The 27609-nt window shown below is 42.5% G+C and overlaps 2 protein-coding genes across 8 annotated transcripts in view; one reads left to right on the top strand and one right to left on the bottom strand.

The window, feature by feature from the left end:
• Window positions 1-449: 449 nt before the first annotated feature.
• On the bottom strand, window positions 450-3322 carry senp8 (SUMO peptidase family member, NEDD8 specific). Its single transcript, XM_047580642.1, has 2 exons — window positions 2970-3322; window positions 450-1798 (listed from the first exon to the last, which is right to left on the bottom strand). The coding sequence occupies exon 2, from the start codon at window positions 1769-1771 to the stop codon at window positions 1106-1108; it is 666 nt and encodes a 221-aa protein (XP_047436598.1). The 5' UTR covers window positions 1772-1798; window positions 2970-3322; the 3' UTR covers window positions 450-1105.
• A 114-nt stretch (window positions 3323-3436) lies between these two features.
• The window catches only part of myo9aa (myosin IXAa), a 102853-nt gene continuing 78680 nt past the window's right edge, over window positions 3437-27609 (top strand). For 6 of the 7 annotated variants that reach the window (XM_047580011.1, XM_047580014.1, XM_047580009.1 and 3 more), the window contains exons 1-2: window positions 3438-3797; window positions 25861-26832. In XM_047580011.1, the coding sequence (XP_047435967.1) occupies window positions 25948-26832 (885 nt within the window). In that variant the 5' untranslated portion in view covers window positions 3438-3797; window positions 25861-25947. Of the gene's footprint in view, window positions 3798-25860; window positions 26833-27609 lie in introns of all 7 variants that reach the window. The other variant, XM_047580007.1, reaches the window with a different exon arrangement.

Here is a 27609-nt window from a genome sequence, read left to right as displayed (position 1 = left end):
AGTCGTGCAGATTTTCCTTTAATGCTCTGTAGATAGTGTGTTCATATCTCTTAAAATACCACATATACTGATTGCATTGTTTCTAGCATGTTAAATTAAATTCATACAACTTATTTTGGTGTATTTTTTTTTTTTTACTCATACCTAAAATATTCCTTAAAAGTGAGGCAACTACAAATTATTTTCAGGGAAGCATTTGGTATTGAGTTTTGAGTAACTGCGTAACTGGTTCTGATTATTCTGCAGCCTTAAAGTGAATCTTTTGTCTTCCCTTCTGTAAACAATGACAAAAATCTCATGCTTCAGTAAATGTGCGTATGTGTGGTTTCTTCAGAGGAGTTATTATACATTCATATCTCTCCTAAGGAGAAACACATTTATTCGAGACATGAATTCAGTAACGTGAGACAGCTGGGATCTTGTATGGAAACACATAAATGTACTCCTACTTTGTCAACAAAATTGTCACATTTATTATTTCAGCAGACAATGAGTTTGATACTTTTTTTGTGAGAACATAACACACATTCCATCACTCGACACTGCCCTTTGTCCCATGAACGCTCGGCGCATGTCTTACGCTCACACGGCTGAATTATTTTAACTGCAACGCAAAATGAATATGTGGCATACAGGAGGAACCAGAGTTAATGTGCACATTCTTATTGTCAATTCAGTTCATTTCAAATGACCCTGAGCAATAATATGTGTAAACATGTCTACATTTGCTCCAAACTAGTAAAAAGGAGAAATGAAAGGTGTGTGCCTCCTCTTCCACTTGACATCTTCTCCATCGTAGCTAAATATGTACAAGGGAGAAAGTTCCTCTTATAGGCATGCTGGTGTCCTTGTTTACATACTCTATGTTGCTGTTCATATACATGGGATGAACATAACACCAATGGCTCTCTCAGATTTGTAACATTGCTTTGTTTTTTTTATATATATAGATTTTTTTCCTATTACTGAGTATTACAGACATTGTAATAGAAATATATTTTATATGTAGTAATATACTGTATTCAAGGAGTGCATTCAGATTCTCCAGCAGTAGATATGTAAGGGCCGACAGCTGTTCTGCATATAATGAGAAGCTGTCAACGTGCTAAGGTAAAGGCAGAGGGCAGGAGAGGTCATTCTGAGCTAGACTCTGGATCAGTCTGCACCATTCAGCCCTCTTCTGGGTGATGTAGGCTGGGGTGATGGTTTGCACAGGAAGGTTTGGCGAGCCCTCCACCTTGGCCTTCTCGCACAAGGCCTCTGCGATACAGATCACATACATGCCACAGTCGTAGCTGTTCTGCTGCGACGGGCAGTGCTCCTCTACAAACAACGCTTTCCTCCCAGCGCCAAAGAAAGGCTCCAACTTGCTGGCAATTCGACGCGCGTGCAGTGAATTGCTGCCATTTTGAGAGTCATAGTGGGAAAAGTGGTTGGAGCTGTGATGGTAGAGCAAAAGGCTCCAGTGGGATCCCCCAGCCGTCTGGTTGGAGTTGTCGTTCACAGCGAGGAAAACCCAGTGACGAGACGACAGATCCAGCGGCTCCAAAAAGAGGGCCAACTCATCGGGGCAGGATGCACACTTGATGAACTGCGTGACCTCTGGGCTGATGAAGACGATGGCCTCTCCCAGGACTCCGAAGCGCTCGGCAGCAAAATATTCAAAGGCAAAACCAATGACCTGGTCGTTGAGCCAGCAAGGTCCCTCCAGTAAGGACACATCAGAGCGCCGCAGCAGGCTGTCCTTGTAGCTCAGAACTACAGGGTCCATCCTCCAGCACAGTCAGAGGGCGTAAGTCTGGGAGGGAGAAAAAAACAAAACATGCAAATGTTTAACTAAATAATTCTGCAGTGATTTGAATATAGGTCTGTGATGATTTTCTGGCATCCTGGTCGTGGTATATTACAAAGGACCCGTTAAGCTCTCTGGAGGACATTTCAACACTAATCCAAGTGGGTTTTTTAGTTTTAAATGACTGGTATGGAGTTGGGTTTTCAATAGGAATTTTTTTGGAACTTTTTTTTTTTTTGGGAGTTTAAAGTGGGCAACACCCACAAATGTTCCAAACAGAACCCTAAACTACCCTACAGTCATTGAGAACTGAACAAGTTAATTTGTTTTCTCTTTGCTTTTTGGATACTTTGACAATACATTTACTATTTTAGTCATTATCAAGAAAAACTGAGGTCTGGCTACTGTTCTTTGTCTTATTTGACTGCAAACTAAATCTATTTTGGATTCATTTGTACAAAACAAGCCAAATCAACCATTAGAAACTGATCAAGCCAATTGGTCAAACAAAATAATCTTCAAGTTATTTCACAATTAAAATTATTGCTGATCAGAAACCTAATGAAACTGGATTACCTGCTATATATAACAACGCACACAAAGGAGTTAATTGCCTTATTAATAAATGGATTGGGAATATTTACTGCTTTTTTGCACACCATTTTTTCCCCCTCATAAAATGATTAGTTGTAGCAATAATCCACTAATTATACATCCGGCAGTAGCATGTTTGGCACTTAGGAAACTTTAAGTAGTTTTCATCCCGAATCCAATGGCACAAGTACAACTGATGCACTTTGTTGGATGGTTCTTTAAACATCTGTTATCTCATATAGTCAATCTAAAAACTTAGTACACATACTGTTTCAGTTTGGGATCAGCTTGATTCATTGAGTCGTTACTGGCTGAAACAGGTCGCTCGGAGTTGTGCTGAATTCAAAATAGTTTTAATATTACCGATGACTGGCTCGGCCATAAATCCACTGCGGACTATCACATTACTGCAATGCGTTTAGTTCATCGTTTTTGGCAGCAGTCAGTTCACTGCTAGCAAGCTAACTGCCACTTTCACCAACATACGAAGCTAAACAACTCGCCTAAACAGTGGGTTTAGTCTGTAAAACACAAATCACGAACAGTCACATAAAAATTCGAGTGGCTCATATAATGTCCATACCTGAAAATGACACATTCAGATAAAAAGTACCACGAAAACTGCAGAGTTGCCCCTCATACTATGACTAACGTAAACCGCTTCGTGAAAAACATTTTGCGACTCGCATACGATTGGCTGGTTTCATCCGGGTACTTAAGCAGCTGCTTCAGTGAAGGGCTAACGATCTTTTTCACTACGTACACGCACTGGAATGTGATCAAATATCAACATTTTAGAGTTAAATTAAATAAAAGGCAACCTTGTGTATAGAAATCAACTTCACTCTAGTTATAATTTTGTTTTATAAACGCACAGTGTACAATAATAATGGGTTTATTCTCTCTATAATAAAACCTACGTGTGCTGTGCGTTAGTGTTGTTCGTGTTATTTCCTGCCTACTTCCTGTTATTTATTTCCGCCCTCCCACTCTGGATATTGTCCCCGCCCATGAGCCGCGTGAACGCGCACCACGGCGCGCCAGAGAGTGGCCGCACTCTGATTAGCAGCAAGGCAAAGAGGAGTTTTCAGCCAGCCAGCGAGCGAGCGAGCGAGCTGCGGAGGTCTGCCTTTTAATCACAGCCAAACCGCGACCACGCTCGGATTAAATAAATAAAAATAGAAAAAAAAAATAACAATGCTCGAGTTTTCTGCGCGGACTTGAATTCCGAGGCTCTGGTGCGCGCCGCTGGAGAGAGAAGGAAAGAAATTAATTCAGTGGGAACGCAGAGGAATTAAATAGTCATTTTACTTGAGTACCAAGTGTGCGTGTGTGGCTGAGCAGCGAAGCCCCGACAAGAGACGACAAACTTGAGTCCCGCTAGAAATTGACTTCAGCTCCCGACCTGGAGGTAAGTGTGATGTTTAGTAGTTGGAAGCTGGTGTGTGTGGTGGGCTGCCCCGCTGCGGGACGACAGGCTGGATCACCTCAAGTCTTTGCAGCAAACTTGTTCCTCTGCTCTCATCTCATCTGCAACATTGTTTTCATTCAGTACTTTTTTTTTTTTTTCTTAAGGCGTGTGTTTGTGCTCAGTCGTTGCTTTTGTTGGATGATAGGTCGCAGTGATGTGAGCTCGGGGTGAAAAAGTGCTCACTTATGTGTCATTTCACATTTAAACTACAGAGCGGGTGTTTTACATCTTAAGCCACCAGATCCACTCACTGGCCAGTTCATTAGGTACACTAGTGAAAACTAATGCTGTCTATTAAAAGAGCTTTGCACTAAATCTCCCTTCATGCCTGGTGTAGTGTTGAGTTTAGGTGGTAATTCAACTGTATGATCATGCAGTTTGTGGTGATGTTGAACTATTGCATTAAAAGCTTTTCTGTTATTGAGCCAAGCCCACTGACCGATAAGGGGTTGTCAAAACAACATGTGTCGGCTGAAAACAGTACAATTCAATATCACTACCACATCCTGCAGAATAATGAATGAACAAGCTCTCACAGCTATTTTGAACAAATGCCGAATACCAAAAACTTCATGAAGCCGAGATTAAGTGCAAGAATGTTACATCAGAATGCATTCGTTGTCACTGGTGTATCTAATGTTTTGGCAAGTGAGTGTGTATATTCCTAAGAAAGGAAAATATCAAAAACTGTGTTGGACAACAACCTCATTTTGATCGGTCTCATGCTCTTGGCATCAGGCTAACAGGTGATGCATAAAAAAGAGACAAGACGGAAAATACGCACACACACACACACACACACACACACACACACAGACAGGATGATGCAGCATAAATGCATGCAACCCATTTAAAGCATCACAGGACAGACACATTTGACAGGATCGAGTATTATTGAGAAATGGGAAGGAGGTGCGTGCCGCCTTGCGGGTCTTGATTGCGGCTCGGCGGGGTAAACGTTTGCATGTATTATTTGGAGGTCAGACAGCGCAGCGTACGGTGCAGTGACTGCAAAGCAAAGCAGGCGTAATTGTACAGTGAGGGCTAACGGGGTGAAGAAGCTGCTGAATCATCGGTGCACGTCTCGGTCCGTCAGCGCACACAGAGAGTCGGCTTCAGGCTGATTTTTGCAGCACTGCTTCTTCACAGTGTGTAGCTTCAGTGCTGCTGAATGATTCCTTTTTGACCTACGCTGTGCATGAATTTATAGTGAGCGCACCTTGATGTACAAGCTCATTATCTTCAGTAAATAGGGGACGTTTCAAACATTCTTTATTAAAGAGAGGGGGGAAGAGATGTGAAACCACATGCCGCTAAGTTCTCCTGCCAGACTCTCTTTTTTTTTTTTTACAATAGGACTGTTGCCAGTTCATTAGGCACACTGGTGAAAACAAATGCATTCTAATATCTGTGCGCTGAATCCTCAGCTTCATGGAGGTTATGGTGTTTGGCTGGTGTTTGTTTAAAATAACAGAGAGAGCTGTTGACTCCACTGTGTTTTCATTCTGAAGGCTTTGGTTTGTAGCAATACTGAACTGTGTATGTGTTGAACTGACACATGTTTCTTTTACTTTTCACAACCCCGTTTTAGTCGGCGGAGCAGCCGAAATAACAAAAACACTTAGTTTTTTTAATTCGCCACAGTTTAACAGCACCACAAACTACATCCTCCAAAATGATCATATAGTTGAATTACAACCTTTCTCAAGTTGTTTCAACATAAACTCAACATTACAACGAGCATTATGCCAAGATTTATTGCAGGACTTTAATATGGGAGTGCATTCGTTTTCACTCGTGTACCTAATGAACGGGCAAGTGAGTGTATGTAACTCTCATGTTAGATGTGGTTCAGGATTATTGGAGCTAAGCATGTTCTGATGGTGGCGCGTGTAATTGCAATTGTTTTCTACAGAAATTAAGGAAAATTAGGCTTTCCTTCAGTGCTCGTCCCGCTCTCGGATCACCACAGGTGATGAGAGTGAAGTGGGCCTGTCCTGCAGGAATGTGAGGTCTGAGAAGACACAGCTGCTGTAGCATGAGAGGCGGCCGGGCCCGAGACTCCAGCAAATGGTCTCCGTTGACATCTGACACCCTGCAGGCCCTCCGTCTGCTATTTCTAAAGGGACTGGCCTCGGTTTTGTATCACATCAAGCCGCATTGAGCGATATCGCCGGCACCACCTGAGAGCTCGGAGCCGCGGTTTAAAGCTCAGGCTTGAGTCTTTGCAGGAGCTAAGGACTCGAGCGGGAACGCTTGAGAGAACTAAACATTTTTTTGACGGCTGTACAATCTGTGCTTCCTCGAGGAAACGATGAATTACTTTAAGTTTTGTCACTTTGTGCGTCATGCCTCGTCGCCCAGCTACTCTTCAGGTGTACGGTCCTGTAACTGAAACTAAATTTGAACTTTTCATGGGTTTCCATAGATTGTTTTAGACCACGTGTCGTCATGCAGCTCAAAAAAAGATAAATGTGTAGTCACTTGTACAGCTTTAAAAATTATAATTTATGTTTCATTGACTACAGATTTTCAGGTACAACACAATGTGTCTAACAGCTGCGTGCACTGTTTAGCATCAAATATCTATAATGAACACATAGCTTAATAATGTCTAGATTTCTAGCTGCACACTTTTAATTTTGCATATTTTAAAACATCTGATTCTTAAAGAGTTCTCCATAAAGGCGTCACATTTTTGTAGCTAAATCTTAAAGGTATTGAACGACCCCCCATCGTTATCCCCCATGGCGTTACCTGCTGAACCAAATCTCAGCTTCTGTTTGGGGGAGAACACCAGTCACATGCCGCGGGCTCACATGATCGGGGGGTGTCCTGAGAAGTGTTGTGCCCGCATGATGGGATTGTGTGGCGTAAGTGATTGGCATGCACATGAAGTCATTAAAGAGGAACCTGCTTGTGCTGCAGCGAACAAAGCTCCCCTTTCTTTAGTAGGCCATTATATGAGGGAGGCTTTGGCCTCACAGGCTCAGCTTCCCCACGTTTTGCATTTCCCCTCATTAACTCGCTGGTGCTAACAGTAGCTGGAGTGAGACCGGGAGAAGAAAGTGTATTTGTGTTTTTTTTTTTTTTTTTTTTTTTTTTTTTTTTGCAATGTTGTTTACATGCAGCATGCTTGGCTTGTAATTTATTTCAATGGGCGACTGAGTGAACAAACAGAACCGGTTTGAATGGAAACTCAGTTTGCGTCGCTTTTACCTCCTGTCCATCAGATAGTCGGCATCAGTGAACGCCTGTGATCCTAGTTTTTCTTTTGCTTTTCAGCTGATTCAGGGAGGTTAAAGGTCACACAGACAGCTTTGTTGCAGGACGTTCAAGTTCAAATTTTTGGCCCAGACATGGGCAACGTGAGGTGATGCCCCATTGTTGCTGGTAGTATTTAATATGTCTGTCCCTTAAAACTTCTGTGTCTATTTTTTTAATGAAATCATGACATGACACATTCAGTCAATAGTGAGTGAGTATTTAGTCAATACTCACTTGTATCCTAAATTGTCTTTTGGCACGAGGAGTTGGACGTGCAGTTCCTTGGTTGTGTGTGTACACTGATCAGCCACAACATTAAAACCTCAAAGAGAAGTAAATAACTTTTGGACCTGGCATTTGTTTGAACGTTACCACCCACCTAGACCAGACCATGCTCCCTGACCCCACAGCAATGACACTCCTTGATGGCAGCAGTCGTCCCCAGCAGGATGCAACCTGACACAAAGACACACACAAAAACTGTTCAGGAACGGCTAAAAAAAAACAAAAACATGAAGGATGCCCTGGAATTAGCCTGATCCACAGAGGCCCCTCCCCTCAACGCATAGGACCCAAAGGCCACCGCTAACAACATTGTGTTGCCAGACACCGTCAGAAGGTCCATGTCCATTCTCTGATGGGCGACAACTGTTTTTGGAAGGTGGTCATAATGTTATGGCTGATAGCTGAGGATGGATATGTTGGATTTAATGTGGCGTTGCTTTTTTAAAAAAAAACCTAATTGCTTTACATTAAAAGCTGTGCATGATGATATGTGCGTTAAACATCTGAAGCCTCCAGATGTCTGTGAACACACTAAACTAAACCAAAAGCTAAAGAAGTCGTGATTAGCTGATTTTAGTTTTTGTGCGTGTGCGTGAGTTGTGACACAGCTGTGACAATAGCTACTGGCCCCCTGCAGCCTCATGGTACAGACAGGACAGGGCCCTCCGTTAATCCCCAGGCATGTGCTGTTGTGTAATGGTGCACAATACCGTCCACTTGCAGAGCAATTCTGCCCTGAAACCACTGAAACGATCAGTGAGACGTGTGATTATATTCTGGAAGAACTTCGTGTGGCACCTAATTCACGCCACAGCGTCGGGAAATATATATATATATAAAAAAACATAAATTTGGATAATATAATATTAAGACCTTAAGATGATTTGTGTTTCCGGGGTAGAAGACGGTGAGGAAGAAAGTTTGGTGTCTGCGCTTTGCTGACGCTCTTATCTGTGAGAAACTCTGGCAGTTTACAGTAGTCTGTTCACTGTCAGGATGAGGCAGGAGGGGAGGAAGGGGGGAGATAGCCCTGGGTAACTGACAGCAAACAGACTATGATAAGGTGGATTTTGAATCCAGCCTGAGACGTTCTCAGTAATAGCTGGCATTCCTCTTCCCCTGTCTAATCTACACTGTAGTTATCACTGTAGTAAATGAGTGGATGATACTTGAGGATTACACTTGACTCTAGAAATTAGCTGTGCAGTTATGATCAGAAGCTCCTTGTTTTCATGTTGAATGACTTTTATGTATCAGACTTGCGCTCGCTGAGTGTTTCCTTTTCGTTATGTGTGACTACTGAGAGATACATCCTCCCATAGAGAGAGCAAGTGCGTAATCTGACCTCCTGCATGACAGAAAAATACAGTTTTATCTGTTGATTCAAGTGTTTCTGCTTTAAAGTTGCAGACGGAAAGATTTGTCCCTCAGCAGAGATTGGGATTTCAGATACAGGCCTTTACAAGGTTTCAATGGGGAAACAAAGACAAATCAGAAAGTATTTAGACTTTCCAAACACCCTGCAAGCTTCAAAACATTGTCACAGACTTATTACACCTTTTTTAATAGTGAGCTTTTAAACATTGAGTTTCAACCGTGAAGATTTTACACATGGCACGGTCTTCGACCCCTAACAGAGCTTTATTAATCGTCAGTGGTCAGTTTAACCTCCCCGTCTGCCTACCGGCATTCACCCTGAACGCCCGTTGATGCACTCGAGAGCCCACATTCACTGCACTGACTGAGTGGTCTGGTCGAGCGATTATGTCGGGACACCTTGGAAACGACTGGAGGGTCCTTACTGTCTCCACACAGTCCAAGCCCCTCCACTCAGCCTGGAAAGAGAGCACTTGACGGTGACTCTGTGGGAGCTTAGCGAATACTTTTCCTCCACTTGTCTGATGCTGGCTGAACAGAACAGGTGAGCTGTGGAAGTAGACTCGAATGCGAGCTGTCATAGTGTTGGAGATGGAGAGGCCAGGCCAGTATGAGCTTAATAAGGGTTCACATGGAGGGCTGGACTCCTGTGACCTTCTCAGCTGAGACAATGAAGCATTGTTCACAGAGTGAACTAAGTAGTTTGTTCTTGTGCTAATTTTTTTTTCCCCCCCTCTGGATTCATGATGTGTTTGGTTGGACGTATTGTTGAATTTAAAATGTAGCTTTATGTTTAGATTTTTTTTTGTTTTTATTATTATTTATGCATTTACTGCTTTAACTGATTAATTAACTGACACAAAACACAAAAAAACTTATTAAACTGTTATGTGAACTGAAACATTTTATATAAAGAATATTTGCTAGTTGAAGTTGTAATGTCGACCGTAGATCATAAGAAGGCGGCTGCTAGGCAACTGTTGCCATGTAGAAGCCACCAAGGCTAACACTTAGCATGCTAATGATTGATCTATATATATATATATATATATATATATATATATAGTAACATGTCACAACTCAGTTTCTAGTTACAAAGTTGTGCAAGTCATAAGGGAGGACTCTTCATAAGAACTCTAATTATTATTAGAACTGTTTCCACTCATTTTTTACTGGAAATGACTATTTCTTCATGACTTCTCAGTTTTTTAAGTCTCCTTAGAAGTGCTCTGAGGAAGTAGGAGAATGCCACTTTGCAACATGGCAGATTGTGATTTATGTCTTATTCACAATCAATCAATCACTTGGTTAGAGGATGAATACCTGATGCAAATGTGCTTGAGATGCTCACAGCTCAGTTTGACAGCGTCTTTCTTGACATTACGTTTTGCTCTGATGTTTTATATTTACAGAGATGGAAATTTATGGAGAACATGAAGAGATGTCGATGTTTATTTCTCAATGGAACACAATATGTTGTGTTTTACATGAGAGGTCCAACACCTGTCTCTCCTCATCATGTTTTACTGTTGCTATCTTTCACTGGCAGAATAAAACAAGACAGTACATGCTTCCGGGGCTGTAAGAATAATTATTTCATTACATTTTAATAACGGCATTTGAACGTCATGTCCATATCTTGTTGCTCCTGAAGTCGTGCACCGAACGTAGCCTCTCCAGGGATTCTCTCCAACATCTTCCGTCATCCTACCCTGAAGCCAGCAACCAAACTTGCGTTATCATCACACTGCAGCCCTCGCTGTCTCTCGGCCGGCTGCGGCTCCGGCTGCACCACCGGGCTCAGATTTCAAAAAGCCTGCGGTCCTCTGAAGGCAGAAAGACAGCAGTCGACCCACCGCCCCTCCACCCTCAGAGAAGACAGTGAGAGCCTCTGTAACGCGGCCCTGTAATTACAGGTCATGTTTTTTTCCTAATACGCTAAACAGATGTGCTTAAAAATAATGCCTAACATGCAGACCTAGAGTTGGACTTGATGACCTGTCATTACGATCAGCTGGTGAAGGAGTGCACTGTTCCTGCCTCGGGTTGGAGGTTCTCAGATTGGATTTAGTGTTTACCTCACTGTGACTAAAGATTTGTTACTTCAACTGATGTAATGAAGAGAGAAAAAAACCCACCAACTGAACTTAAATGTGCTTCAGTATAATACGACATGATGCACCACACATAAAAGTGGCCCTAAAGCATATTTAATGAAGAAAGTGGACTCACTTGGATTTTGGATATTCCATCCGTGACTATATTTTAGAGCCTTGAAGTTGTTTTCATCACAAGTTACATGTATAAACAGTAGATGACTTAATTATTAAGAATTATACCTGCATGCTGAGTCATCTTATGTGTTATATTAAGTCGTAACATTGTCCTTAGATCACTGGTGCTCACTTATTTATTCCACGGTTCTTTGAAATAGCTTTCAGGTAGGCGTTGAAACCCCGGAGCAAAAAGCTTCATCGAGTATCGTTGCACAACGCCTCACAAAACAAATCTTTGGTGTCTAATTGACCGTGAAGATGGGACATTGTTGTTTTGGAAAGAACCCTTTTCTTAATGTCTTTTGTCTGCAAGCTCGTCCCGGTCTCAGGTTTCCAAAAGAGGAAGCGGTGTTGATCTCCTGGTGGACGTCCGTGTTCATCACTCGGAGGTTCGGGGGCATCTTGGCACCGAGCTCTGCGAGCAGCTACAGTCATTATTGCTCATCTCCACTCAGCCGTGAAAGACGAGATGAGTCCTCTTGGCATCAGCAGCCTGTCGTAGTCTGGGCGTGTGATTGCAGACCAGATCCCGATCCCTGTTACCTTGTCGTCTTCTGTGCGTGTGCGGATGCTGCACCTGTTTGTGTTTGGGTGTTTTATTATTTTCGCACGCGCAGCCGCGCTGCCGGTTGCCGTGTTGGCTTCTGCGTGTCGATTGTTTCTGGAAGGAGCGCGTCGTTGCCCTGACTGCTCCTCAGCTCTGTCTTCCCTCAGGCCAAAGGCGGCTGAATGGGTCCGTTTGGCCCAACAGACTCTCTTTCTGAGGGGGAAATGGAGTGTGCATAATCCGGGTCAATGATACCTCCTACTTCCTCACTGTCTTCCTCCTCTTCTTTCATCTCTACTCTGTGCCCTGCTGCTCGATAACACCTCGCCATCCGCTGCCTGTTGCACATTTTTATCAAGTTTTGTGAAATATTTTATACCACCGCATATGCTGACATATCCATCCTTTTGACATCTGTATTTTTATTATATAAATCTAAAATAATGAAATGGACTCACTAAGGGCCCGCTAAATTGACATGGTCAGCTCTAACCACTGGCCCCATATTTCCTTTCTAGCAGCTGCTGTGACTGTCTCTCATTGTTTGCAAAGAAAAAAACAAAACATACAAGGATCTTTGAGGAAGTTTAGATTCATCTAACCTTGAGGAGATTTTCATTAAGCGAAAATAACTTCATTTTTTCTCTTGTCACTTCGATGCAGCACATGTAGCTGGCTGCAAGCAGGCTGGTCTGGAGAGGCCAAGTGATAGAAGCTTTATTCTAAAAAAAAAAAAAAAGCAATAAATTTTGAATTACCGTAGTAAGTTTTTATAGTATTTTTCCATGTCATTTGTAAAAAGGCCCAGAATGAACACTGCAAGCTCAAGGTTACTTGAACACTTCCAGCAAATTCTTTAAACAGAGTTTGTATCGTAATGATTCTGTCCTTAGCTTCTTCACCCAAGCGTTTGATCGTCCTGTGCATATGAAACTACCACTGACAAGATATTTTAAAGCTGAAAAATAAACTAGAACATTGAAAGTGTACTGTGGTTTCTGGCATTTCTGGCGATCCTTTAAATCTTCAAATTCTCTTAGGTGGGGCCTGAATGGATCGGACTGGCTCGTCTGGCACATCGCACAGATGTTCGGTTGCATTCAGATCTTGGGGATTAGGAGGCCAGTTCAACACCCCGAACGTGTTGCCGTGTTCCTCAAACCCTTCACGAGCCTTCGATCTCCACGTGCGTTATTAAGCCTTGGCTGCACAGGAGTCCATTTTTTTTCCTCCTCTTTGCGTGTTCATGTCAGACCCACGTGCAGCGTTGCTCATTACATACACGTGTCACACAGTTGTTTCGGTTGGCATTTATGCATGGTCTTTATTTTAGCTGCAGATATAAACAACTGACGAATTTCTACCAAGATTCAAATTCACTTCAGGCGTGTTCTGCTGCCTGAGTGTTTCTGCTGCTCCCCTAAAAAATCCCACCCATATTGATTGAATTATTGTTTTTAGAGACTAGACGGCATCATTTACACTTCTGGCTGCGATCGCAACCTTTCAAACAACAGCTGTTGATGATGTGCCTTCCATTCGCTGGCCTGTTTTATTGCCGGGTGGTGTACTTTTCCTATTCAGTCGGCCAAATGTACTGTGCAATCTGTACTGAGGAGCGTCATATTGATATTTCCAGAGCTAGCACAGAGTCAGAAAGGAAAAAAAAAAAAAAAAAAACATTTTTCCACTCTGTAAAATAATAAAACATAAACCCGAAGTCAGTCCAAGAGCGAGAGCCTTGTTTCAACATTGTAGCTCAGTAGTCAGTACATACTACACCAGTGTCTTCATCTCCAGTAGCTGTTTTTGGCCAGAATTCAGGCAATTATAGAATATTGAATAAAAGGGAATACCGGGAGTTCCTCAGTAAAACAGACACGGGCATGTTTATATAAATGTGCAAGAGTTTTGCTTTAATGATCTGTGATTCCTGCGTTTAATTGGGTATTGGTTTTGTTATGTATGTAAAGCCTTTTATTGTAATCACCAGATGTTCCCTTGAAGAATCCTCCGCACCACTGGCTCCTGATAACAGCGAACCAATAAAACATTACTCACACATATTTACTTTAATGGCTTTGGCTAGGACCGAGCCGCTCGCTGGTTCACCCTGATGTCATGAGGCAGTGCGCGTCTTGTTTGTGTAGATGGGTTTTCTCTGTGAAGAAACAAACAAACAAAAAGGATGGATAATTAAAATACTTGTATCTTTAAGAGCTATAGCAAAAGCTGGTGAAAGCGGAAACTTAAAGGCGGCGTGTTGGACAGTGGACTGTGTGTCATCTGCTTTGACTGGACCTTGGAAACAGGAAGACGTTGGGATTTTTTTTTAAGGAATCTATTTAAGGCGTAACATTTTGTAATGTGTAATAGACAACATTAGCCATAAAAACAAGGTGCTTTTCGTGTTTTGGAATCGCCCTGGTCGTAAATGCGTGTCTGTCTGAGAGCGTTTGAAATGTCACATGACTGGTTGTGTTGCATTGGGGAAAACCATCTTCGTTCACTGAGATTATTTTCCTCCCACATATTGTTCAGTCCTGGTCCGAAAGGCAGCGAGTGACATCCAGATTTGCTCACTATGAAATCCTGAACACCACTTCACTCTCTTATCAATCTGTATTTATTTTTAAATTCAATACAACTTTAGAAGCAGGGATTGTTGAAGGTGAAATTCAAATGTATTAACAATGGCATGATGGATGGTGTTGTTATGTCGAGGCCCCCCGTGCTACACTTCCTGTCTCACCCAAAGCCGCTGTCGTTGTCCTGGGAGTGGACACAGGAAGTGGAACTCTCCATGGCGACAACAGAGGAGTGGTGCTGTTTACTCCCACTGTTTCTAGTGCTCTTTCACAGAAGTTGCATATTTTTTTTTTTATGGCCAGTTTTCCCAGACAGAGTCATGGACTTTAGTTTAATGGTTCCCTTTTCTGGATTACGGTCACAAATAACCTCACTGGGTTGGGTCACGAGAAAACTGTCCGGTAATGAAAATGTAAAACTTGACATGTTGGCACTGACAGAAGAGGGTTAAAAGTACATTTTAGCCTGTGTATGTGTCTGTGTGAGAAGCTGCGTTCCTGTTTCCTCCAGGCTCTTTTTTTTTTTTTTTATGAGCGTCCATTAAAATAAATCCGCCAGTCATTTACAAGCTTTTGACTTAACCTTGCACTTTGGGACTGTTGGTTTTTGCTCGAACCTGTAATTACAATGAAGCTTTGACTGAAACTAGTTGGATTAACAACATTTGTTGTAGCGTTTCTTGTTCTGTGAATGCTAGAATAGAGGACAAGGGTTACAGGCATAGAATATACACAGAAGACTGTAGATATCAGAGCACACGGTAGCATGCAGCGTTTTTTTTACAGTGTTGTCCTTGGGACTCCTGCTGCACTGGATTCATTTCCTTCCTCTGGTTTCTCCCTCCACTCTCTCCAGGCACTCCACTTCAGGCAACAACAATAATAGGCCCTGCACAGCAAAGCGAGCCTCTTAATTTAGCAAACACACATGGCACTTCCTCCAGTGACATATTTCTGTGAGTTGTGTCACCTGTTGGTGTTCAGCCCGAGGAATGTGGAGGGAGTTAGTGTCGGGCCAGCGCTTCATTCAGAATGACCAGCCGCGGTTATCCTCTGCTGTGTGCACAGACGGGCCTAAGAGGCCTTCAGTCATTTTTAATTATGGTGTGGACAGTGATTCTGCCGTGGACTTGTTCCAGCCTGTCTCTGGCCTCACTGACTCAGGTGTCTTAGTAACACACTTCTTAGAAGCTGAGCGACCAACACAAGGAGGGCTAACGTGTCGCAGTCTCTTAATTGGTCACATTTTCCTAGGTCCTTCTTTTTCCAAATAAAAGGCAGACTTGTTTATGATTGTAATATGCATTCACTTGCCAGTTCATTAGGTACAGTATTGAAAACAAATGCGTTCTAATATAACAGTTCCACGCTAAATCCCTCTCATATCTGTTAGAACCAGTTTATATTGATCATGTTGGAGGATGTAGTTGTAGTGTTGAATTGAATCGCAAGGTGTTTTTGTTATTTAGCCCAGTCCACTGATTAAAATGGGGCCATCAAAATAATAGAAATATGTGTCTGTACAAAACAGTATATTTCAGTAGTACCACAAACCACAACCTCCAAAATGAAAACACAGTGACAAATGCTGAATATCATAGCCTTCATGAAGGCTATGATATTCTCTCTCTGTTTTATCCCCTAATTATGATAATATCACAGCTATTAAAAACAATTTATACATTACATACATTCATTTGTATCGGTCCGTCTTTCGATTATCGTACTAACGCTGACATTGGATTTAGCGACAAATAGCAGCAGCAGTCTGTGCAGTTCAGATGTACAGGAATACTAAACATAATGCTGTTGAGAGCTGTTGGCATTCTACGTACAAATATTAAAATAAGTAAGATTAAATAATGTATCTTTGGAAAAAAGCGACCTCGTGCTAAACGGCTGACTTTCAATCTAACTTTAAAGTTAAGCTAGTTTACGTCATGTCTGGAGTGGTTTCCTCTGGGTTTTGAGTGTAAATCTCCAGAGTCTAAAAAAAAATCAAGCGGACAAACATGTGTGTGTGCATCAAGTTTGTACTGCTTATGGTAAGAATGGGAGGAGAGATGTTTCTAAACATTTCTGCTGCTAAACTCTCCACTGTTGTGGTCTGAGTCTGTGAGGTCTCGTCATGCAGAAGCCAGGATGAGCTGTTAGTGTTGCTCCCTTTCATTTCTCCCTCTCCTTCCTGTCGCGTTCCCACAGCTCAGATTTCAGAAAACTGACATCCTCTTCTCTCTCCTTTTCTTTTCTGTCTGTTTCTGTCTCTCTGTTGCCTTCATTTTGTTCACTTCATGCCGTCTTCTCATTCTCGCTGGCCCTGTGAGTGTTCGGTCAGGGCTCATGTTCCTCGGCCCGTGCAGCCGCCACTTCCTGGTCATTAGTAGTTACAAAGACGGACGAACGGAGAGACCCGAGAGCCGTGTGAGTGAATGTACAACATGCTTTAGAAAGCAAAATGTCTGCAGGGCTGTGTCTTCCTTCTGGGCCTTAACTGACAACTTAATTCAGGAGAGATACTGTTCACCTCCACTTCCTCAAGTAAACCTAGACTCCTGTCAAATGGTTCAGCAGAGTGATTAAGTAGGCCATATCTGAAACCCCTACAGGCAACAAATACTTCTTTGTAGGGTATGGCTTTGGTATGTTTTTAAACTGTATTTATTATTTTTTAACTAGTAACAGAAACATCACAAATGACAGATTTATCCATGAATTCATATTCCTTGAGCTAAGAAAAAAAAAAGAAAGAAAGAAGCTAAACCCTTTGTGAGTGAAAAGGTTGCCAAGTTTTGTAAAATTTCTCCCATTGTTCTTTCAGTGAGAACTTCTCTACTTATTTCGTAGCCTCGTTTATTAGCTTTGAGCTTGATGGTGCCGTTTTCTTTCTCAATTTAAATGAAAACTGTCTTAATACTAGAAGACTGATAATTATACCATAATCTGTTGTGCACTATTTTGTCACCATTGCCGCAATAATCTGATATCCTCTAACAGCTTCAGATTGTATGACGCTAATGATGCTGATGTAAGCCCACAACGATCATATGAAGGATCTGTACCTAGAAGTATTTTGCTGAGCTTCTGCTTTTTGCTTCTGTTTGGTCTCACACAGAGTGGAGAACTATGAATCTTCTTTTTCTTTTTCCATTAGTCACATGTCAAATTTATCCAGTTTATCATTTATTTATATCCATCCTTTAGAAATATCTGTATTGCAGAGGTTTTGTCTGAATATGATAATCAACGGATGACATTTGTATGAATTTGTCTGTAAAACAGTGAATTCTTTCCCCATACCAAGCATCGGAGTCAGTATTGTTGAATGAGGACATTAAGAGAGAATGAGGAGGTGTTCATGTTCAGTAGTAAGACGTAGTTGCCCATGTAAAACTCAAGAAAGTAAAGTCCTTCCTCCTTAGGATTTTCTTGAGGCTACTCTAGATTGGTTGTCAAACATTGTTTTATGTGCCTCAGTGAGTCAGTAGTCATTTTGGTTGCTTACACCGCCAAGCCCAAATGCTTATTTTCCCATTTTTTCTGCGTTAGCAAATCTGCATGCTAATGCCATTTCCAAAAAAGTCCAGATTCTGGAGGAGTGATCACAGTCGAGAGCTTCGAGGAATCATTTGCATGTATTAACTGCAACCACAAAACCAAAATGTCAGACGCTGACTACACTGTTTGCATTTTGCTTTCCTTGCTTTCCATTCACCCAAATTAGTGCCAAGCATGGTCGTTCACCAGTGAGTTAAATACAGGGGGAAGTTACAGTAGTCTGCGGTGCCATATCCTCATGTTACAGTCAATTTACCACACGGCCTAGAGAAACTTAACCTCTGTCAACCATTCACTTCAGGACAGCCTCATTTATATGACCCTAAGATGGTTTGTACGCTTTCCAAAGGAAATGTATAACAGCATATTGTCATTGTAAGTTGGGGTTACAACTTACAGATGTTGTCTAGGACCTTTGTCTGCTGTTTGTCCAACTTTAACTTTGGGACTGCAACCAAAAGTTATTTTCATTCATCCATCCGCATTTGTTTCGAACGACCTGATAGCCCAAAACAAGGATATTTCAAATTTACAGTGATAAAAAAGAAAAAAAGGCTTTGCATCAAACTGGCCAGTGTATTTGTATCCATAGGCTCAGTGATGTAGCATTTCTCGCAGGCCAAACTGGTAAACTACCTTTGATTAGCTAGATTAGAAGTAGCTGGAAAAGCTAATGGTAGTTAGCGTGTTAACGCATTTAGTTTTTCCTGTCTTGTAACATTTACTGCCCATGGCATTTCCATTCCAGGATTGTACATCAGTAATATTTATTTTCAATCAATGAGACACTTCCATGAATAGGAGATTCAATTTAAGCTAATGCTAACTGTCAGATGCCCGGGACTAACTTCCATTTAGCGTGCTAGATTAGTTTGGGCATAAAGGTTATACGGAAACCAAATATTTTTACTTTTCCCTTGATAAAATTATTTAAATCATAAACACGGAGGATTAATTATTTCCCAGTGAATTATTTGATGATAGTGGCGATGCTGGTATGTTACCACATTAGCTTCTGTGGTATTCAAAAGAATCCTGTAGCTCTTCGCTCTACAAGGTCAAGGCGCCTCCCTGAGCTACTCTGCTGCCTCCAGGCTGAAGGTGAACTATTTCTGTCGGACACCGTGAAGGCAGTGTTGTGTTACACTTTGATACGTTTTGGTGCAAGGAATGGTGACCTGTAATTATGTGTTTGTTGAACATGTTGGTGCTCGTTTGGTACGGCCACTGCTGCATCCATCAGCTGACCCTTCCCTTCTTCCCTTCATACAACAGCTGGGCCTTCTTCTTCTGTCATCTAAAGTCATGTCCACTTTTTTGTAATTAATCTGTTTGAAAATGCTAACAAACAACCTCAGATTTTTGGGGCAGTTATTGACAAGCTCCCTGGATGAAAATGATGATGATACAGTCCTTTAAAAGTCGTATATTTAAGCTAACATTTATTAAGGAAAGGCAGTCCTTTAGCTCCTTTTATCCCCTCTCTGTATCTAATCCTAGGCTAAACAGGATTTTTAAATCATTTAAAAATAGACATTTTTGTTTGTTCTGGCATGTTGTATTCAGCCTTTCTGCACTGCTACCACCTCTAGGTCAACATGCCATACACGGTCGGTACACGAATGTAACATTTCAGCAGCTACGCTGAAGCCTTGGACTGTTTATGTGCTGTAACAATTAAACTAAGGTTTATAACAACAAGTGGACCAGTTCATTGTTGGTGTTGACTGAAGGATTACAGATCATTTTGGGAAATCAAAGCTCTGTACTGATCAAACTGCAGACGGCAGACTAAACACATCATGCCAAAAATCACAGCCAGAAGTCTGATTGCGCGTTTTAACCTCTCTCAACATACACATCAAGCGACAGTAAGATCAAGAGGACTTTTTGCATGATCCTAAAATAATAGCCTAATTTGTCCTCTGCCCCTCCAGGCTTCAAACTTCGTCCGTGTGGAAATTGTTTACTGAACAGAGCTGTAGGCATATTTTCTACAGTGTTATTTCTTCCCTTTCAGTAGCCCATCCCTTTTCTATACAGTAGGTTTTATGACTGGTTATACTGTTTGTGTTTTATGGACAATTTCCTCTGCCTGAAACAGTCAGGGGGTTGGGCCTGCGTCTTTTTTTTTTTTTTTTGGAAGGTTGTGCAGCCCTATTGAGTACAGAGAAATTATTTACTGTGTGGTATGTGAACTGCATAGCACAGTGTGTCTGTCCTGGTCTTATCTGTGCTGTAATTAGCACCTTGATTCACACTGGTGATACCAGTAAACCTTCACGCATTTTTGTTATGAAGTGTTACGCGAATATAAAAGGTATTTGGAGAACAACAGAACCTGTCAGCGGAAAATACTGCAGCAGAAACGATTATCGAGATGATTGATAAATATTTCTTTGTGTGGTGGTGGTGGAGAGGGACAGGAAGTGATAGGGTGCCACTCTACTATGGTGTCAGATTATGGGTCAGCCAGGTAAGACAATAAGACGCTCCAACTTTAAGTCGCTGATGCCCTTTGCAGGATATCGCCACTTCCTCTTTCTGTCTACAATTACCTATGAAATAAAAGCACAAAAAATAAAGAATTTCCCGATTTATGTTTACAGAAATGATTGAAATTGTGAAATGCTCAAGGATGTTAGGAATGCATGACGAAACATGTTGGCAAAGCAAAACATGCCACTGCTCCGTGTGGTGTGACTTTTAACGAATCATTTGTATTACTGAATGAAACAGCAGTAAGAATCTTGGAGCGTAATGCCGCGACACTGCGATCGCAAAAATAGGAGCTGAACGTGGCTGCCACAAATTCACAAATGAACCCTGAAAAAGTTGTAGACTACATGCGAGAGTTCACAGTCCAGCTCCAGCTCGCACACCTCCCTGCAACACATGCAAATTCCCATACGCCGAAGGAATAATAAGAGGCACCGCAACATTATGAGCCCTGAATGCACGAGCTTAGCAGCGATGACAGTGACACGCACAAACACACACGCAAACACACACACACAAAGCTTTTCAGAAAGATGACTTCACATCGTAGAAAGCTGACCAAACTTGATCATTCACTCTCGCAACAATGGCAGCCACCGAAGGGACTGACTCATGTGGTTGAAACTCTCCTTGGTTTCCTATCAGAGGCATCCTCCAGCAAGGAATCTCTCACTGTCCAGATTACGGAGAGAATGCAGTGTGGTTTTTCTTAGAATGTGCTCATATGCACTCTCATTGGGAACTTTAAATAAAATGGTTCAGACTAATAAAAAAGCAAATATGCCGTTGCTGAAAAACAGGGATCCACCCAAATGTTTTGATCAAACCGTCATTTATAGGCAGTGACATCCACACCTGCGCATTTAAATCCACTGCGTTCCACAAGTGATGAGACATCTAAACATGGCAATCAAACAAACTATTGTTTCAGTATTTTTCTCATACTCCAAGTCAGTTCGGTGCCATCGATAAGCATGAGCGCTTTGAACTATGATAACATCTGACCTGAGTTTAACTTTCACAAGACCTCAAAGGAAGAATAGACATCGTGTGTGTTTTACATATATACAGAGTTTGCTTTGTGCGAATTCCTGCTTAGCTGCTTTTGTGACATCTTAGCTGAGATTGGATCTGCCCAAACTGATTGCAGGTCAGATTACAAGGACTGCGTTTCCTGTTCCCTGACCGTCCAGGTGTAGCCAGATCTGCTTCTGTCTCAGCCGAGCAGAGACGAGAGGAGGCCGCTGCAGGTTCTCCTTCCAGCTGTGCTCCATCTGCTTTGTCACTTCCTTCAGGGTACAGACCTGAGGCTTATCTACATCAAACCATTTTAAGTCAGGGTGCAGACAGACAGACACGCCGCTCAGGTGGAATGACATCATGCCTCAGACATTTTCTCTTCTTCTTCTTCTTCTTCTTCTTTGCTCACCCTCCTTTGCTCCTTGTGTTTTTTTGCTTTCCCATGTTATTTTGAACTGATTGTTAATGCGCAATGTGAGTAGAAGAGTTTTTTAGTAGCATAGTTGACTCAGCCTAGATCATAGTTGTGTGCTGCACAAATGAATAATGGGTGAAATGAATAGGTAGTTGTACAGAGAGGTGAAGTGAAATTAATCACATATAAAAACACCCCTCAAATCTCTGTCTTGTCATTATAGATAATGCTGCCAATCCTCCGCCATAGTAGCAGTTATAGTCCAGCCACGAGGTTATTTCCGAAATGACGAGATTGTGCCCACTAAAAAATTCCATATTTCCATATCACATATCCTCCCTGCCCTCCCTTTTATTCACAAACTTGTAACAGGAACTTTTCAGTAAGTTCTCTCGTTGAGATCAGAGCCGTCTGTTAGAGAGAGTCTGGCCAACTAGGGAATGGGTGGTCGGATTGGATTAAAAGTCAAAATATGCCGCAGTGCTCAGCCTACGGCTCCAGCACAGGATCAACAAAACACGAGGGAAACTCCACTGTTTCCCCAGTGAACAATAACGTTGTGGGAACAGAAGATTCAAAGGAAGAACTGGATGTCAACTGATTTCTCCCTATTATGTGAGGAACATGTCGATGTCTCTCTTTGACATTTGTCAAGATTTTATATAGGAAAAAAGAAGTCATACCATCATTAATGTAAAGCTTGATCTCAAAAACACCCAACACAGCTTCACAATTGAATTAAGTTTGCAGTAAACTAAGCCTTATGCTAGTTATCTAGACTAAAGTCTTAGAAAAGTAGCAGCTGCCATTATATATAGTGTGAAACCCATGTGTACATGTAATTTATGTCCAATTTAATTGCAACATAACTTTGTCTCGGTTACTACTAACTTTTAACGGCGATGAATGGACACGGGAGACTGAGGAGAAGGTAAACACAGCTCCATGACTGATGAGGCCACAGAGCATTTTACAGGCTCATTTAAGATATTTAAAGTAAGTAGACGCTGGGATATTTAAGTGAGGGCCTCTTACATATTGACAGACGTTAGCAATAACATTTATAGGCCTGTTAATGGCGGAAATAAGACATTTATTTCAACACGGCTCATCCGTATCACAGCGTTAGGCTGTAGAATCGTGGCTCTGGTTGAGATGTGTTTTTATAAATGGTTGGGGTGGATTGTAAAATAATGTGAAGATTTTGATAACAAACTCATCTCGGAAACATAGAAGCCCTTGATTGTCCATGTCCACGCGACTTGTCCATGTGACCATGAGCTCTCGAGTTCCATTTAAATGCAGCAATAATCCTTGTCATGTCATGTTTTTTTCCCCCAAACAACCCCAGTTAGAAATAAAGCTCACTGACGTCACTGCTTTTTTCACTAATCCGTGAATTTATTTGGAACAATAAGTCAACAAAATAACATTTATGTATGTCTGCTTGTTTGTTTCTGTTCCCTTTCTTCTTCTGCTTCTTTAGAGAGTGTTTGACAGTTTTTATAGCACAGGGGGTATACCACTGCTCTCAGTGTAACATTATTTATTTATTTACCATGACCACATGTCAGATTTGGCTGACTTTCCACAGCGTTGGCGCTGCACCGATGACTTCCTGATTTCCCAAAGTACGGGGTGGTAACCGAGGTCATAATAACAAAATGGCCATGCCTTAAAAAAGCCAAATGTTGTTAAACGGAATCCTTTGTCCCTGAAATGCATTTAATACATTTATTTAAGAGAATATTTTATCACTGACCATTAATGTGTGTGATAATCAGTGACTGAATGAATCTGAATCTGTCAAAAGCAGGGCATACGCGGAGATATACTGTGAACTCTAAGGTTTTCCTCTCCATTAGTTGAATGTCCTCATGTGATGGTAAACAGAGAGGCAGTCAGCATGGCCCTGGTGCTTCCCTGCACTGTCACAACCCTAAATCCTCCCTCCCTCCCTATCCTTTAAGCAGCGAGCTGACCATCTGTTCGAAGCGCCAAGCCCTAACCCCGTCCTCAGATCACACACACACACACTGGTACACGCAGGGCGGCAGACATACATTCATCACAGTCACTTACAACATGCCGTGGGACTTCTGCATGTGTATGAATTCAGGGGTTAGATTGAATGCTTAGTCTGGTGTATTTTTTCTGCCTGTCGTATGGGCGTGTGTCTGTGTTTGGAAAGGTGGGTGGTCTGGTGATCTGAGGTGACACATGGCAGGTTGGATACGGGGGCGACAGGAAATATCCCGGCGGCATGTGTGCAGCGCTGTATCTTTTCCCTGCTGGAGTCCTTTGTACTTGTCTCTGTGCACCAACTATATGAGTCCCTGTTCCATTTCCTGTTTCCTCCCTGTTTATGCAGTCGACGGTTGGAGATGAGCGTGTGTGTACATTTAAATTGCAGTGCTGACTATTAATACTAAGAGTTGGAACTAATAAGAATCATAAGCTGCAGTACATTGCCCAAAGTGGCCACAGAAAAATTAATTTCTAAAAAATATTTGGCTTCCGTATGATGGTGCATGTTACGCTCATCCGTGTCAGATTTCTGTATTTCATATTTTCAATACATTGCCCCTATCACACGGAGAGAATGAAAGCAGAGGTTATTTATTTAGAGGCCTATCATGGAACTAAACCAACTATTTATGAATTACTTTCGATATGGTTTCCTAATTTTTATATCAGGTGTTGAGTGTTAAGAGTTGAATGACATTTGTGTCACATGTTAAATAAAAGCATTAAGAATTTCCTTTGTTTGAACCTCCATGCAACATATTTCCCCCTTGTCTTATATTTTATAGATAATATGATCCATTAATTAATCAGAAAGGATAAAAGTAACCACAGCCTTAATAGTTTAGTGTATTTTTATTCCGCGTTATTCCGCGTCTGTGGAATAAAATCGCACCGCTGGGGTGGCACGGATGATTATTTCCGTACAAATGTGAGTTCTTTTAGATTCATAAGCCGCCACAACATATTAAAGTTAATTGAGAAATCTTTCCGTACCTGCATGGAAAAAAAAAAAAAAAAAGCAACAAGTTGAAGCTCATTCCTCCCTGCTTTGAAAATCGGTATCTGAAGCCTGAGATGAAAGATAGGTGCAACAACAACATAAAGACAAATTACTCGTGGAATGCACTGAACATTTCAATCTGATGACACACAAGACGGTACAGAAATGTTGGCTCCATCCGTAGCTGACAGCCTCCGGTTGATGGATGTAACCGTCTCGTCAGTATTTAAGGCATCGAATCATTGCATTCTCAACGGTCACAGCCAAGGAGCTCCACTGCAGTGCTCGTCTGTGTCTTTTTAAGAGACATCACATGCATTTAGTTTTGGTTTCCAGGCTTTTGATGTGCAGACATCACGCATGCGGTGATACCTAACCAGCACTGTCATTGTTTTAAAAGATGACGAACGCCGATAGGAAATGTTTGTCCTCTGCTAAAGATTTGACAGATAAAAAAGCTTCAGATGTACGTAGTTTATCAAGTTTTTGTGCTACAGACGTTTTTTGTTAGACCTCTCCTCTCCTCTCCTCTCCTCTCCTCTCCTCTCCTCTCCTCTCCTCTCCTCTCCTCTCCTCTCCTCTCCTCTCCTCTCCTCTCCTCTCCTCTCCTCTCCTCTCCTCTCCTCTCTTCCTGTGGCTTCTACTCTCCTCTTGATGTCCCTCTGCTGTGAATCAAAGAGGAAACTTGTGAATGGTATGATTGTGTATTGAGCAAAGAGGATAGCAGCTGCTGGTCTAGGGGTCGGCGGGAGCTTATGTGTGTTCTCGGGAGCGTGTATGTGCGTTAATGGTAATCCCGTAGATCCTGACGATTTGCCCGTTTATCCTTCACGAGTTTGCATGACGGGCTCCAGCAAAAATAATTTGGCCCTTCGGGCAGATTGCGTAACAGCACATGAGGTCTTTGTGACACAATCTGAGAAATTTAGTAATCTGGTGGATGGCAGAGGGCTGGGTAGAAATGCTCTTAGGTAATTGAAATGGTTGGCAGAAGTTTCATGTTTGAGCTGAGACCTCTGCATTTTCGCATTTTATAGATTAAATTTGAAAAATAAATGACTTTATTTGATCAGCATTTTTTTTTAAATTTTATATTACTCCATTGCCAGTTTGGTTACTGATCCTTCTTTTTCTCATCTTTTTCAGTGGTAATGTCTTGAATTGGAGGCCCCTCCAGCCCAGTAAAGGACGCGCCAGTGCCGGGCTGCTGCTAATGGGAACTCCTGCTCCGCCATGAGCTCTCGTGATGGCGTTGGAGGTGTCGGCGCCATGGGCACCCTGGGCCGGCGGCAGCGCTTCGAGAACTCGGAGTTCACCGTGCGCATCTACCCAGGCGCCCTGGCAGAGGGCACGATCTACTGCCCCATCAGTGCCCGCAAGACCACCACGGCCGCCGAAGCCATCGAACGCGTCATCGACCGGCTGCACCTGGACCGCACCAAGTGCTACGTTCTGGCTGAGGTGAAAGAGTTCGGAGGGGAGGAATGGATCCTCAACCCCACCGACTGTCCCGTGCAGAGGATGATGCTCTGGCCCCGCGTGGCGCTCGAGCACAGGCCGCTGTACGGAGCCGAGGATTACCGCTTCCTCCTCAGGCAGAAGAACCTGGACGGCTCGATCCACTACGGCGGCAGCCTCCAGATGTGGCTGCAGGTCACGGAGGAGCGCCGGCGCATGGTGGAGCGTGGACTGCTGCCGCAGCCCGAATCTCAGGGTGACCACGCCGACCTGTGCTACCTGCCGGAGCTCAACGAGCGCTCGCTGCTGGAGAACCTGCGCTCGCGCTTCCGCCAGGAGAAGATCTACACTTACGTGGGAAGCATCCTCATCGTCATCAACCCCTTCAAGTTCCTGCCCATCTACAACCCCAAGTATGTGAAGCTGTATGATAATCATACACTGGGAGATTTGGAGCCGCATATTTATGCCGTGGCAGACGTGGCGTACCACGCCATGCTCCAGAGACAGAAGAATCAGTGCATTGTCATATCTGGAGAGAGCGGCTCTGGGAAGACGCAGAGCACGAACTTTCTCATTCATCATCTGACCGCTCTCAGTCAGAAGGGGTTTGCAAGTGGAGTGGAGCAGATAATCTTGGGGGCAGGGCCGGTGTTGGAGGTAAGAAAAAAAAAATCACTTTGAGTATCAAATCACATAAATCTGTTGTTTGGTGTTGATAATTGAGATGTGCACATGAGACTTGGCCTCGATTCTGTTCTAGTTTGTGAAACTTGAAAACTGACTTCCGTCATATGACTTTGCTTGAGACTTGAGAGAAAAACCAACAAGACCACAGCAAGCAGGTCTTCAGGATGATGGTTACAAATGATTTCATAGGACAGGCTCTGAGGTTAGTTGCTCCAATTTGTAGCGGCAATTTGCTCCAGATCTCATCACTACAGATCCTGTCTCAGTTTCTTCATTCCTGAATGTAAACCGACACGAAATTGCACCAAAAGACGTCACGAAAGAAGTCATGTTGTGCCTCCTGGTGCACAACATTTGCTGAATTTGAGAGAACATTTGTAGATTAGACTGATACGTTCAGTGTTTACTTTTCATGCTGCATTCGGTTTGCATGCATCGACGCATTGATTCCCACTCCCACAATCAGCATGACTTACCGTGAATGTGGCTTTTAACAGTTGCACAACGCCCCTTATCCACCACTGTCTGTGGCCGGCCTCGAGTTTTGTCGGCCCCCATAGAGCGGTTTATTGCACTTTTAGTCCAGCTGCATTGGGGATTATATCGTGCACAGAGGAGCTCTGTCTGCAAGCGGCCAGAAGCCTGTCAGTGGTACATTGTAGATTTTTATTTTCTTAACAGTGGAAAGATTGTCTTGAGGTATTTAGATGTTGCAGAGGCCCATCAGAAGCTCTTAAAGGAATCTGG

This window comes from Mugil cephalus, chromosome 3 (assembly GCF_022458985.1).
Source record: "Mugil cephalus isolate CIBA_MC_2020 chromosome 3, CIBA_Mcephalus_1.1, whole genome shotgun sequence".
In the NCBI taxonomy this organism is placed as follows: Eukaryota; Metazoa; Chordata; class Actinopteri; order Mugiliformes; family Mugilidae; genus Mugil; species Mugil cephalus.
This window is presented reverse-complemented; position numbering and strand designations above follow the sequence as displayed.

Bases quoted from the DNA above. Each gene is read 5' to 3' on its own strand.
- senp8 (XM_047580642.1), bottom strand. From the start codon at position 1,771: ATGGACCCTGTAGTTCTGAGCTACAAGGACAGCCTGCTGCGGCGCTCT.